This window comes from Oreochromis aureus, linkage group 16, assembly GCF_013358895.1.
Source record: "Oreochromis aureus strain Israel breed Guangdong linkage group 16, ZZ_aureus, whole genome shotgun sequence".
NCBI lineage: Eukaryota > Metazoa > Chordata > Actinopteri > Cichliformes > Cichlidae > Oreochromis > Oreochromis aureus.
This window is the reverse complement of record NC_052957.1, coordinates 19,806,900-19,822,490: the sequence shown is the minus strand read 5'-3', so window position 1 is coordinate 19,822,490 and position 15,591 is coordinate 19,806,900. Positions and strand designations below refer to the sequence as shown.

General features: G+C 35.7%; 2 protein-coding genes across 3 annotated transcripts; both read left to right on the top strand.

The window, feature by feature from the left end:
- Window positions 1–682: 682 nt before the first annotated feature.
- On the top strand, window positions 683–8,751 carry LOC116316117. Its single transcript, XM_031734616.2, has 5 exons — window positions 683–782; window positions 875–1,180; window positions 1,266–1,356; window positions 7,217–7,286; window positions 7,377–8,751. Exons 1-5 carry the CDS (start codon window positions 707–709, stop codon window positions 7,500–7,502), a joined length of 669 nt encoding a protein of 222 aa, XP_031590476.2. The 5' UTR covers window positions 683–706; the 3' UTR covers window positions 7,503–8,751.
- A 1,878-nt stretch (window positions 8,752–10,629) lies between these two features.
- LOC116316149 lies at window positions 10,630–14,981 on the top strand. Of its 2 annotated transcripts, none has more exons than XM_039599570.1 (5): window positions 10,630–10,729; window positions 10,817–11,140; window positions 11,226–11,316; window positions 14,242–14,326; window positions 14,452–14,981. In XM_039599570.1, exons 1-5 carry the CDS (start codon window positions 10,654–10,656, stop codon window positions 14,560–14,562), a joined length of 687 nt encoding a protein of 228 aa, XP_039455504.1. In that variant the 5' UTR covers window positions 10,630–10,653; the 3' UTR covers window positions 14,563–14,981. The 2 variants fall into 2 exon arrangements, with proteins under 2 accessions (XP_039455504.1, XP_031590515.2); XM_031734655.2 differs by having other exon boundaries at window positions 10,635–10,729; window positions 10,823–11,140; window positions 14,452–14,975.
- The last annotated feature ends 610 nt before the right edge of the window (window positions 14,982–15,591 follow it).

Genomic DNA, 15,591 nt, shown 5'->3' with positions numbered 1-15,591 from the left:
AAAACATTCACAATCTCACCAGAACACGTGCAACACAGCAAAAGCAGAAAGTCAGGAAGTTGCTACACAAGAACAGTTTGTTCAAATTCACACAGTCCTGTGATGAAATGTCATCAGCCAGCTGCTAATGAATGTTTATACATGTCTGTTAATAGAAAACATATTAATGTTAATAATAATTCTCTATTGAGTCACGTGACAGTGAACTATTGATTATGACATATCTAAATGTCTTCTATAAAAATGACCTGCTGTTGTTAATTGTTCTACTTCACATTCATAAAGCAGAACAATCATAGTTGTGTCACAAACTGAGCAATGCAAGAAAATCATTGCAGGTCCCAGTTTTTATCTGGTGGGTAAAGTCTGATTAACAATGCAGATGTTTTTTAGTAGTTGAAAATTGCTCCTTTACTCAGGTGCAGCTTATATTTCCATTTATGACATGAGTGACTAAATTACAAGGGGAAATTATTTGCAATATAATTGTGTTCAGTTTCTGGAAGAAATACACTTCAGTTGTGACAATTCTGACTCACTGCATACACAACTTAAATGTAAATTATTGCTTCAACAAATGGTGATACATTCACATACATTAGTTCAGAGCTCAACTCTACAGCAAGTAACCACTTCCTTTTTTGTGGCTCCTCCTCAGATACCAATAAAGCTGACAGTAAAGTTCAGGTCTGTTTCTCTCTGTCTGATGATCATGATGTTCACGATAAACCAAGCAGCACTGCTCTTCGTTCAGCTGTTAGTGGTGTGGCATGTCTTTGCAGGTAAAGAGCACATTTGTGTTTGAGATTCACTTTTTTCCAGATGAAGTGCAGATAGAATTTTATATTGAATGATTGTCTCCATTAAACTATAGAGATCGCTAAAGATGACCACAGAGCTGTGGTGGTGTCCAGAGGAGACTCAGTGACACTGACTTGCAACATATCCAAGACAAATGCAACACTGATCACCTGGACCAACAACAGATCTGTTTTTAAATATTCCATTGCACTGAATCGCACCTATTCAAATTTCTCATTGCATAGACTGAAAATAAATCATGAGCTAATTATTTTTAGTGCTCAGCCTGAAGATGAAGGACTTTATACATGTAACATAACAGACAGACGTGGTGTAAACAGCATTACATGGAATTTAACTGTGTCTGAGAACCCAGAAGGTAGGTAGGACAGAAAGCAGATCCAGTCAATTCTAGCAAAGGTCAACCAATCATTTTAAATTAATTCACTGCTAATTTTGTCCAGAATCCACTTCATCAAAGTATTTTCTACACATACTCCCACCTGCAATTGGATTGCTTCTGTGTTGCATCACACTGGCTGTCTTCCTCTACAGGTGAGTAAAACCTTTTTATTTTCCTAATGAATGCATGAATGTTATGATTTTTTTTTGTTTGTCTGTAGAATTGTTCTCAGTACTTGTAAGACTGATTGGATTATAAAGCACTATTTTCTATTATATCCGCCTACATTGAAAGAGTTTAAAGTGTGTTTTAAATAAGTAAAGAGGGAAATGGAAATGTGATAATGTGGCTTATACCATTGCGTTCATAGACATGATGATTAATGTTGTCATATTTCTATGATGTTTTTAAAGCAAATCATTACATTAGTGGTCACAGGCTCAGTGCCTCATTGCACAGAGCTCAGATCTTTTTCATTGCTAAATGCAACTTTTTATTTAATAAGATGATGCATTATTATCTATCTTTGAAAAGAGCTCAGGTTTTTCTTCACTACTTCTTTAAGCACCGCAAACATGCTCTGAATATAAAGTTGTGAATCAGCCCGCTGTGCTTTCTTGCGGGGAGCTATTGCTCTATACAACAGGACAAAAAGTGACAATGACAGTAGTAAAGAACTGGCTAAAAGTGGTTAGAGTCAAAGCTGTCATTCATTCTCTGAGGCAACCCTTCGCCAACATGTACATTTACATCCTACAACTACAAAAGAATGCAAGCTGAACTCATTCTGTACAGGTTCATTTTGTAAAAAACCCCCCCATTAAAATAACAAAGAAGTCATCCCACTAAACACTGGATGTTTTATAGACGTGCACTTTTGTTTTAGCTCAAGAGCCTGCGTCATCTTGGAGATGTCCGCTAATCGCTCTGCATTCCTTCACACATAACTCATCAATCCCATTTCAGAAGGTGTGATACTTTTCTAGATCATTTTCCAATAACTTCCTAGCCTGTAGGAAACATGCCCTCCAGCCTCTGGAAACATGGGACTACAGAAGCAGCATAAAAATAACATCTGTCCACAACGACCACATTTGGACTATAAATAGCCTGTACATGGCGGTCCTACGGACATCAACATCAGACATTACAAAACAACCCCTTCAGTGTATCAAAATTTGACGTCCAAAAATGACATATGAAAGACGTGACTCCGATATTACTTTACATAGTGGGTTAGGGTTAGATCTTGATCCCAGAGGTTATATGGGGTCTCATGTGTATGCTGTCTCTGTTTGGGGAATACAAACTTTGAGTGCTTCCATTCATGGAGATTTTCACATGGGTGGGGTAATACAGGGATACAGGAAGTGAAAGATCAAAAATGAGAGCCAATGAGGAGTACAAAATAAAACAGGAACAGAAAATAAACACACAAAAAATGCTCAATGGTTTCATACTTCAGTGGCAGTGACCTCAATTTTACTGCATACCTATACAACAAACTGCATCCACACTCGTGTATACTATGCTTAAAAATCTAATATAATTCGTGATTATTGATGCATGCACAGTCATTTGGAGTTCAGTATTTTGCTCAAAGACAACTTCACATGTGAACTGAGGGAACTCTAGATCAAACAATGAACGTGTGAATCTTAGACGCCCACTCTCCTGATTCACAGGCTGCTCTGAAGAACATCTTGAGAACTCAGATATTCATCCTTAAAACTTTCTCAGATCTGTATCAGACTGAGGACTGAGGTGGCAGAACAAGCTGAATCGTTCTGTTTATGAATGTTTTGGTGGACAAACGGGATCTAAACAATACTGAGCAGGTTGTTTTAATATTGTGTGTGAGTAATGCCTATCGCACTTTCATTGTGTTAAATAAATTACACTGTTCAAATACTGCAACACAAAAGTCAGCGTTACAAACAATGCACTTAAAAATCTAAAACAGCATTTATTTTACCGTCTGTGCTAATAGACATTTTGTTTAGTATTAAAGTTTTGAGCTTTAATATTTAGTCCTTCACTAATTAACATTTAAAAGCACAGGCATTATCTTATTTTTTCAAATAAAGCATACGCACAATGTTTTAAAAATGGGGAAAAAAGTCATATAATTGATGGAAAATTGAAAAACTAAGAACATTTTGGATATTGTTTGGTGCTGCAGTTTTGTCACAAACAAAGGACCTAAGATGCTGATATGTTCCAGGCTATACAAATCCTGTACATGTATCCTTACTTTGACTAAACCTGTGTGACTTCACAGGCCTGGTAACTGTCATGGTAATGTAACACAAACAGAGTCGCTGTGAGTTATTTATTATTATTATTATATCTTTATTTAAGACATGTACAACAAACCTACATATACAGTATATATATACATAGACAAACACAATGACATTTAAGAAGTGAAATGAATTTTACAGGATTTAAAGAAAGTGTACAATAGTTACTTAAACTAAATTAGGCTGGTGCATAAATTTGGCCACCCTTGATGTTTTATTGATTTGAATACCTTTAGCACTAATTATTGGAACATAAAATTTGTTTGGTAAGCTCATTGGCCCTTGACCTACATACACAGGTGAATCCAGTCATGAGAAAGGGTATTTAAGGTGGCCAATTGCAAGTTTTTCTCCTCTTTGCATCTTCTCTGAAGAGTGGCTACATGGGAGCCTCAAAACAACTCAAACAAAGATTGTTCAACATCATGGTTTAGGGGAAGTATACAAAAAGCCATCTCAGAGATTTCAGCTGTCAGTTTCCACTGTGAGGAACATATTGAGGAAATGGAAGACCACAGGCACAGTTCTAGTTAAGGCTGGAAGTGACAGGTCAAGGAAAATCTTAGATAAGTAGAAGTGAAGGATCGTGAGAACAGTCATAGTCAACCCACAGACCAGCTCCAAAGACCTACATCATCTTGCTGCAGATGGTGTCACTGTGCATTGTTCAACTATTCAGCGCACTTTGCAGAAGGAGATGCTGTATAGGAGAGTAATGCAGAGGAAGCCTGTTCTGCACACATGCCACAAACAGAGTCACTTGAGGTATGCTAAAGCACATTTGGACAAGCCAGCTTCATTTTGGAATAAGGTGCTGTGGACTGATGAAACTAAAATTGAGTTATTTGGACATAACAAGAGGCAGTATGCATGGTGGAAACAGAACACAGCATTCCAAGAGAAACACTTGCTACCCACAGTAAAATGTGTTGGCGGTTCCATCATGCTGTGGGGCTGTGTAGCAAGTGCAGGTACTGGGAATCTTGTTAAAGTTGAGGGTTGCATTCCAGCCAGTATCAGCAGATTCTTGAGAACAATGTTTAAGAATCAGTGACAAAGTTGAAAATCTACTAAGGCTACGTTCACACTGCAGGTCTTAATACTCAATTCGCTTTTTAAGTTTTTTGATCAAATAACCCATTTTTTTTTTGTCTGCTTGTTCACAGAATCTGCAGAAAATACGTAAAAATAAAATGCGACATCAAACGTGGTCTTCTAGTGAACGAAACCAAAAGCTATCGGGCGCATGCGCTGATAAAGAAGATGTCACACACACTCGCTCTGTTTAGACCCAGAGCAAACAATATTGTTTGACTGATTGGCCTTAATATAAAGACTTCGGACTTAGGAAGTGTTTAGAGGCTGTTATTTCTGTACAAAAAGGCCATCTCAGTCCCAGACAGACTCAGGCTCAGAAGCCATCAAACCTGAGTGAACTGGAGATGTTTTGTAAAGAAATGTGAAAAATCTACTTACGTAATACTTAATACTATAGGAAGTGTTTACGCTATTGTGTACTTCACACACATGGAGAGATGCCAAACTGCCGTTGAGGAGGTCATTTCATTGTTCTTGTAACAGTGACAATAAAAAGCTGTTATTTCTATTCTATTCTATTCTATTCTATTCTATTCTATTCTATTCTATTCTATTCTATTCTATTCTATTCTAAATATAGATGTAATTTTTCTGTTGGGGTGGCCAAATTTATGCACCTGCCTAAGTAACTATTGCAAAATTTCTGTAAATCCTATAAAATTGATTTCACTTCGAAAAATATCATTGTGTTCATCTGCTATATGACGTATTTAAATGAAATTGCTGATCCAAACAGCCAATGATTTATGAAGGAAAATCATGAAAATTATCAAGGGTGCCCAAACTTTTGCATACCACTGTAAGTCCGAAATGGAGTAGGAAGAAGTATGTACATACTTATTAATCCCTACGCCACACTCAACACTCTATTGAATCAACATATTTGGTGTTACCCCAACTTCCCCTCATCACTTATCCCACACAATAAAGACAGACTGAAGGACATGTATAACCATATCAACTTTATCAGCTTCATATTCAAAACATCTTTATGCACTGACTAATGCTTGAACATTGCTGTAGCCCCACAGGAAAACTGTTCCACAGTTTTACTCCACAAATGGTAATACAAAAGGTTTTAACTCTTGTCTGTGCTCTAAGAGTCTTCAAATTAAATTTTCCCCTCAAATCATAGTCCTCTTCTCTGTCAAAAAAACATCCTTTGTGCATTTCCTGGTAACATATTATATCTGGCTTTGTACATAATCTTTGTTGATTTTTATTTTATAAGATCCATAAGCCTCAGGATGTTCAGTTTTAAGAACATGATGTTAGTGTAGTCTCTAAATCCTGCTTCAGTAATCATCCCAATTGCTTTTTTCGGAGTTTTACATAATGGTTATCTATTTTTTTATCTATTATCACACCCAGAAATTTTGTATGAGAAACTTGCTCCACTTCAACATTATTTATCAACAATTTGCTCCAGCATCTCTTTTACAATTTCCAAATAACATAAATGTAGTTTTATTCAAGTTTAGCAATAACTTATTTCTATCAAACCATATTTTCAGTTTAATCATTTCTTGTGTGACAATTTCCAAAATTCTCTCCAGTACAAAAAATATTTGTATCATCTGCAAATAAAATAAACTGTAATATATCAGATGTTTTACATATATCATTGATGTACAGGATAAACAGTTTTGGTCCCAATACTGACACCTGTGGAGCGCCACAAACACTGTCCAGGCACTCTGATTGATATTCACCAACCTTCACAAATTGTTGCCTGTCTCTCAAATAATAAGCTTTTTTTTTTAGGTCAATGAAAACTCCAACTGTCTTTGATCTGTATTATTAGTGGCATTTTCAATTAGTTCCATTAATGCCAGTGTGTTGTGTGTGTGAATGGGTGAATGACTGGATGTGTAAAGCGCTTTGGGGTCCTTAGGGACCAGAGAGGCGCTATATAAATACAGGCCATTTCAATGCCGTGGATGTTGATCTATTTGGTCTGAAACCATACTGATAGTCCATTATTATTTGATGTTTATCAATGAATTTGTCAAGTCTATTAGTGAAAACTTTTTCCAGTATTTTTGAAAATTGTAAAATTAGAGAAACAGGCCTGTAATTTGGGAATTGGTGTCTATCTCCATTTTTATACAGCGTTATTACTTTAGCTGTTTTCATTTGTATTGGGAATATTATATCCTGTTATAACAGGATATTCCAAAATTCAACCCTATTATTGCAATAACCACAGTAATAACAATACTTAAAGAACTGGGATGTGTCAGTAATGGGACTCAAAAACACAATAACTGTATACGCAACTGTTTATATTCACTTTCAAAGACAATTTTCATATTTTTCTTTGCTATGAACTGTCAGATTAGGTATTGTGCAATTAAAAGTGTGTTTCATACATATCACCCATAATTCATACCTCTAATTTGGTAAATATAAAAAAACAGCAACAGATATTTATAATTTTCACTATAAATAATCCACTATCAGAAAATTTTCACAGGAAGGAAATAGAAAAAAGAATATGTTTTGTGTTTATTCTAGTCATTATGAGGCAGTGTTTACTCATCCTGTCTTACTGAAACACCTGGCGACTTCTAAGATTTTATTATTGGTCACTTCTGGGTTTTTTTTCCAGAAAAATCATGATGATGAAACTAAATCAGGATGCAGTCCGGGATCAGATTCCTCCTCAGTCAGGAGAAGAGGTCAGAAGACTGTTGCCATCTTTAACACTGTCACATGTCTCTGCCTTTGTACACTCTACACTGATTTTTATTTTTCCTTTGTCTTTATAGACATCTCTCCCTCAGCCACAGGGTGGCAGCACTGATTGTAAAAACAACAGGCAGAGGAGTCAGTATATGGAGAGACTGAATTCAATCTATGATCACTTCTCAACTGAAAAACCTTCCAGTTCCTGACAGACATGAACAGTGTCAGAGCAGAAACTGCAAGGGAACGCCATCTGAGGGAGGACACCCGGGCTATAATACCCTCAGCTTCAGCTCAGACAAATGACCTGAACCCCCCCCCCCTGCACTGTCCCCACTGCTGTTCCGCATAAACCTGAACCCCCTTAGCCAGATCATTAACAAGACCGGCTAGGGATACCAACTACACAATCAAGCAATCATCAGCCACCACCTCTACATGGATGACATCAAGCTGTATGCCAAGAGTGAACGAGACATAGACTCACTGATCCATACCACTAGGATATACAGCAATGACACTGTGATGTCATGCGGACTGAAGAAGTGTAGTGAGGTGGTAACAAAGAGAGGGAAAGCAGTCAGAACTGAGCGAACTGCACTAGTAGAAGGCAACAATGCAGACATCAAGCACAGCTACAAGTCCATCCATACCATGCATGGAGGGTTTCACCATATCCTGAGATTGTACACTAAGCAGAATGAAGGAGACTAGTGAGTGTCAGTGTCATTATTGCTTTACTCTGCAGAAAAATTATGATAAGGACACTGAATCAGGATCAGTTTCTCCCTCAGTCAAGACAAGAGGTCAGAAGATCGTCATCATCTTTGATACTCTCAAATTTGTTTACTTTATTCTCTATCTCAGAGTCAGCGCCAAATTTTATTTTAGCCTTTTGTCTTTATAGGTATATTTATTTATACATGATTTCAAGCTCTCTGAACCATTTTCCAACAAAAAACACTCAGGTAATTCAGACCTTCACCAAGGCAGGTCACTCTCTGTGCAGTATTTTAGGGAATAGTGTTGTATTTTGTATTCATTAATTTGGTTTTCTTTGTTGCTTTTAAGCATTTTTAAAGAAGTTTCACTGCAGAAATAATTAAGTGTAAAGTGCAGACTTTTGCTCTTCGCCCAACAGAAATACTTTTTAATATGCGTGCCATAATTTTGAGTATAATAATAATAATTTTTTATTGTTCATTAATGTGGATGTAGTGCATTTTTGTTTAGTAAAATTTCTTTAAATATTTAGTAATAATTAGCAAATGAACAAAAGTTTTCTATGTTAATGTCCATTTTTGGAGTTTAGCTATTCTGTTTTTACATTTTGTATTTTTGTATTGGTTTTTTGTTTTTTTTTCTTTACGTCAGAGAGTGGTACAGACGAGTACAGAGCTGTGTTGTTGTCAAGAAGACACTTGGTGATGTTGACTTGCAGCATATCCAATAAAAAAATAAAACAATAATCTCTTGGATTTTCAGTATTTCCTTCTGCTAGAATCACTGCACATAAACAGCAGTTATAGTTATTTGTCCTACAGCATTAACACTACCCCTCTAAATGTATCTGAAATGAGAGGAGTAAGAACACAGAATTAATTTGACTGCAATCTGCTATCTACTGACATCTAGTGGTGAGATTACAGCTACACACTGTACCTTAAATCAACCTCCCAATATTAAAGTGACTGTTTAAGACTGAAATATTATATTATTTGTATGTTGAAATATTATGTGATTAAACTTCATGAACCCTTAAATTTATTTTATTTCATTAACTAAACATAAATCAAGAATTACCCACAAAGTTAATTCTTTTTACTGAAGACATGCATGCGACATTACAAGTTGCCTACAGTCATTCATCGCTTCTAATTTTATACAGAAACCATTTCATCAAAGTATTTTCTATACATACTCCCACCGACAATTGGATTGCTTATTGAAAAGGATAATTCTTGAAATTGTGTCCAACCGAGATACACTGTTAATCAATGTGACATTTAATAGATACTAATCCAGCCTTTCAACTTTTTATTTGATCAAATTTCTGCTCAATGAGTACCAATTTTATTCTTTTTTTCAGTAAATCTCTCTAAATCTGAGCACTTTATACTTTCTTAATATGACTGAACTTGAGCCTCACTTAACTGCTCCAGTTATGCTACAGGTACAGGTTTTAAGAAAAGCGATCCATAGTTTAAAATAAGTTTGACAAACATGCACATTAGCATATTAACATACATACTGGCATATTTTCAAACTTGATCTGTAAGATTCTTTCTTATGAACGAAGTTTGAATGCATAAATGTAGAATATATATGAATATATGTAACAAGTGGAACATGTAATGTTTTTAAATAGCCAGCAGATTGTGACAGTTGATTATATTTATATTATTAAGTTGATAAGTTGGTTAGTGATAACTGGATAAATGTGATTTAAAAGGTGGCCTTTAACCTTTGTGTGTCTAATATGAATATCTGGGATTTACAGACCGAGATGTTTATTATTAGTGGTTTTTAACATCACAAAAATCTGATGACTGATTTTAAACAATCTGAGAAGCATTTTATGTGAAGTATATTGAGTTAATATTTTGTGAAAGATTTAAAAGAAATAAACTCTTGAGCACCTCCAACTTTACAATGAAATAAAAATTCTAATAAATAAAATGTATGATTAAGTGCAGACAAAATGGGTAAATTGAACTTTCATTTTATTGATAAAAGATTCAAACTTGAGAAATTCTTCAATTAGAAAATAAGATGTATTATTTAGTGAGCACCCCAAACTATTTGTATTTTTAAAAGAATGAATGAGCCAAGGAAGACACTGAAAAGAAGAAATGTCAGTAGTAAGGTAGAGGTGACTGATATGAGATCTAACTTTGGGAAATCTTGGGTCCTTGCATTTTGCTTTGAGATTTTCAACTTTCTGAAATTCATTTCCCAAATACAGAGTCTTTACTTCATTAAACCAATCAGTCCAACTTTACAATGTAAAAGCACACCACAGTATTTGGGTGTCATTTTCAGAGGTGGTGATGTAGTGTTGCAGTTCAAAGTTGCCTCTCTACACAAGTGAGTCACATGAGAGACTAAAATATAGGAGACAATTATTTGTCATATAATTATATTCCCACTTCACTTTCTATGTTTGAACTGTGACAATTTGTTGTGAATCTGAAATATTGTATAAATTACTCCGATGTAACATATTTTCTCAAAAAAAGTGAATCACAAACATTTGTGTTGAGTTTAACTGCAACAAACCACTTCCTCTGTTTTTTTGCAGCTCCTCCTCAGATACACATAAAGCTGACAGTAAAGTTCAGGTCTGTTTCTCTCTGTCTGATGATCATGATGTTCACGATAAACCAAGCAGCACTGCTCTTCGTTCAGCTGTTAGTGGTGTGGCATGTCTTTGCAGGTAAAGAGCTCATTTGTGTTTGAGATTCACTTTTTTCCCAGATGAAGTGCAGATAGAATTTTATATTGAATGATTGTCTCCTTTAAGCTATAGAGATCGCTAAAGACGACCACAGAACTGTGCTGGTGTCCAGAGGAGACTCAGTGACACTGACTTGCAACATATCCAAGACAAATGCAACACTGATCACCTGGACCAACAACAGATCTGTTTTTCAATATTCCATTGAGCTGAATCGCACCTATTCAAATTTCTCATTGCATAGACTGAAAATAAATCATGAGTTTCCTACAAAGCTAATTATTTTTAGTGGTCAGCCTGAAGATGAAGGACTTTATACATGTAGCATAACAAAGAGACGTGGCGTAAACAGCATTACATGGAGTTTAACTGTGTCTGAGAACCCAGAAGGTAGGTAGGACAAAAAGCAGATCCAGTCAATTCTAGCAAAGGTCAACCAAGCATTTTAAATTAATTCACTGCTGATTTTGTCCAGAACCCACTTCATCAAAGTATTTTCTATACATACTCCCACCTGCAATTGGATTCCTTCTTTGTTGCATCACACTGGCTGTCTTCCTCTACAGGTGAGTAAAACCTTTTTATCTTCCTAATGAATGCATGAATGTGATTATTTTGTGTTCTTCTTCTTTCTTTGGCCTAACCAAATAAGAAAAAGACAAAGGGAAATGGAAATAAATTTATATGGCTAATATTATTGGGTAATTCATTTAAAAATTAAAATTGTCATATTTCTATGATGGTTTCAAAGCAAATTATGATAAAAGAAAATTCCAAGTACACAGTAAAATTAACAAATAAAATGCATTTAGATTCATAAATCCAAGCTGGACCTCTTGAGCTCAGTTCAGTTAAATAAGAAAATCACTGACACAGGGTGATCGTTAATACCAGACGAAGAATGCAGGTGAAAAATCTCTCATTGCATCCAGCTCTGCCAGTAAACATGGTAAACTGTGATGGAGCAAAATACTGAAACTGCATCCATCGACAGTGTCTGTGTTCAATAAAAAATAAAACACAGAATACATGTGCCTGGATGTAGTTTCTTTTATTAATCAACCCAACTTTTTATTTCATATGAAGATACTTTATTGTTTTAGGTAGGAGAACACCAAATTATCATGTTTGAGCTGAAATAGTTTTTATTTTTCAGGTTTAGTTTTTTGTTCAGTACTTCTGTAAAGGCTTAAACCAGCCTTTGTTCTTTATGTTGGCCTATTTTTCTATACAGATGAGAGTGAAAAGAGGAAATAAGAGTCGTGAAGAAGTGGTTAAAGGTGGTCAGAGTCAAAGCTATCATTGATACTGGGGCCGTTTTTTTTTCTTTTCTTGTGGTAAACCTTCTCCGGCGTGCATGTTTCCATTCTGCAACTACAAAAGTACCTTTGTTACTCTCAAAGAGTCTGCGTTCACTGTGCGTAGGGTCATCGTGCTTCATGTAGATTTTGCTACAAACTACTGAGATGCACTCCCCAAACAGATGATATTCCCTGCTGTAAATTAAGGTTTGGTACACAGGAAATAAGTTCAACAAGACACTCGGAGACAAAACAGGGCCAGACAACAAGAAGGATAACAAAGCTGGAATGCTGAATACTTGAGAAAGATAATCTGAAAGAAGACGAGAAGAACTCAGCTTACATGCAGAGAGGAGGAGACAGAGGCAGGTATATTGTGCAATATAGCAGGAACTTAAATTGATGTGGTCATATAGGAATACAGGAGGTAAAAAATCAGAACTTTACGTAGTACTCATGATGAGTACCACATAAAGGAAAAGCATATAACACTAAAACCACTGCTGATTGATGCATTTTGGGGTTCAGTATTTTGCTCAAAGACGATTTGACATGACTCTGGGGACTGTGTTGTTCTTGTGCTTTTAGATTTGACAGTTACGTTTGATACAGTGGATCATGCCATTTTACTCTCTCGTTTGGAGCACTGGGTGGGCCTTAGGAGTGTTTCAGTTCTTTCTTGGCAGGGCAAACTTTTTGTGTCAGTCTCTGTGACCATGTTTGGTCCTCCGCTCCTCTCTTGTGTGGTGTCTCACAGGGCTCAGTTCTAGGTCCCCCTCCTCTTTTTTTAATATCTGCTCCCTCTTGGTTCTATACTTAGAAAACATGGCATTGCATCCCATTTTTATGCTGAGGACTGTCAGATCTATGTCCCTCTAAAGAAAAAAGGCACATATCAAGCTTCTTTCAGCTCAGGCAGCTGGCAAAAATAAAGCCAATTCTTTCACGGCAGCACTTTGAGACTGTTATCTACGCTTTTTTTAGCACTCGGCCCGATTACTGTAATGCATTTTATATAGGGGTCAGTGCATCATACATTACTCATCTACAGAGTGTCCAAAATGCCACAGCTCCTCTTTTAACTGGCACTTGAAAGTTTCAGCACATTTCCCATATTTTAGCTTCACTTCACTGGTTGTCCATTTCTTTTAGGATTCATTTTTTAATTCTTTTATTTGCTCCATGGCCTAGCCCCATCTTATCTGTCTGAGCTGCTACAGCCTTATACACCCACCCGCTCTCTCAGGTCAGCTGATCAGCTGCTCCTGAATGTACCCAGGACTGAGCGTAAACTTAGAGGAGATTGAGCTTTTGCTGTAGGAGCTCCACAACTGTGGAACGATCTGCCTTTAGAGATTAGACAGGCTTCTTCCCTACATGTTTTTAAATCACTCCTGAAAACCCACCTCTTTACCCTGGCCTTTGACACTGTGTGAGATGTTGGTTTTATTTTTAGTTGTTTTTAGTTGATTCTATGATGTTTTATCTTGTTTTTTAATATAGGGCTGTTTTTTTTTTTATGTATTATGTGTTTTGTTTATTGATTTTTGCTGTTTTCTGTTATTCTATTTTTTTTAAAACAAATTTTCTGTTCAGCACTTTGGTCCTGTGCTGGGTATTTTAAAGTGCTTTATAAATAAAATTGGATTGGATTGGACTGGAGGTTCAGATAATCAACCTTGTGATTAAATAGCACCAACCTTATATCCTGAGTCACAGCTACCTATAAAGAAAATGTTGAGAATACAAGAAAGAACCTAAGATGCTAATGTAGCAGCAAACCTCACAAGATCCCCCAGATCTCCATCAGACAGAAGTCTGAGGTTTCAGAACAAACTCAATTGTTCCAGTCAAAGATGTTTTAGTGACACAAGGGGAGGAGCTTAACACTATTGGGCTGGTAGTTTTAATGGTGAGCCTGAGCAGTATCTATTAGAATTTCACTGTGTTAAATAAGTTGAGTTATTTAAAGAATATAACACAAAACTGAATGTTATATTCATTTTTCATGAACTCAAAATATGTTTTCATTCATTTCACCAAAATTTTTACCTCTACTTTGTGAAAAAACAAAAACAAAATATCTATAGAAAAATAATGATTATTTTTACTATGATCAAATTCTTAATCATTTCTAAACTCATATATAAAAATGAAGCAAAAATAACGTTCTGTGTTATTTTTCATTAGATGCTGCACCAGGACCCTGAAACATGGCTTGCATGAGATCAGGATCTTGAGTTTTGTCCAGTATCATGTTCAGCTGGAAGGAAAGGTTAGAGGAACTTTATTTTTTCCACACAAAATGTTTCAACTCATATCTTTTCTTACCTACCCTCATGCTTGCTATTTAATGTTTTTCTAGTAAAAATTAAGTTTATTTACACTTTTGATCCATAGGTGGTCCCTCCACAACCTCAAAGATTTGCAGTGTACAGGACAGGAAGCACTTTGAGACACTCAGTCCAATCTTTGGCTTATAGTGTGCTGACAAGAAGAAAGTCCAGATAAAGAAGATGAAAAGGAAACAAAGTATAGACTGTTTAATTCATTGTCAGTGCTTGTAAGAATAATTCAACCACAAAGCTCAAACACCATTTTTCATTGTGTCTGCCTGGATTTATAGAATCAATTTACAAAAATGACAAATGATTGCTTTTATGTTGACCATGCAGTTTAGTTTTATTTTTATTACCAGGTTTTGAAACGTCTGGAGGCTTCACCAATTAAGAAAAAAACTAAAGGAAATGTAAATAAATTTACATTACACTTAAAAATGAAAATTGTCACATTTCTATTATGGTTTTAAAGCATTTTATAAAAAATGAAAATTCCAAGTACACAACAATGTTAACAAATAACATTCATGGAGATTCATAAAACCAGGCTGGACCTCTTGAATTTAATTATGTTAAATAACAAAATCACTATATTAGCAGACACAGGTTTTATGTTCGTACCAGACCAAGAATGCAGCTGCAAAATCTTTCATTGCATTCAGCTCTGCCAGTCCACATGGTAAACTGTGATGGAGCAAAATACTGAAACTGCATCCATCAACAGAGAGTTAGAAAAAAAAGAAAAAGCATGGATAAAATGTGTCTGGATGTAGATTGACATGTAAAAATATTTCCCAGAAAAATTTAATTATTCACCTTTTTTTCATTTCATATGAAGATAATTTTTTTTCTTTCAGGTATATTCAAAGGTTGGAGAAGACCTGAATTATCGAGTTTCAGCTGAAATAGTCTTTTTTGGTAAAGAATAAAAAATGCAGTTTTTTTGTTCAGTACTTATGTAAGAACTGCAAACTTCTAACTTTACAGGCTTGAATTAGCTCTATGTTGGCCTATTTTTCTATGCCATTGCAGGTGAAAATAGGAAATGAGAGTCATGAGGTATTTAAAGGTTGTCAGAGTCAGACAGGCATGTTTCCATTCCGTGACAAGAAAAGTACCTGTGGTTTCTGGGTCCACTGTGCGTAGGCTCATGATGCTTAAATATACACGTTTTTGGAAAAAAAAACAAAAAACCCCCCCA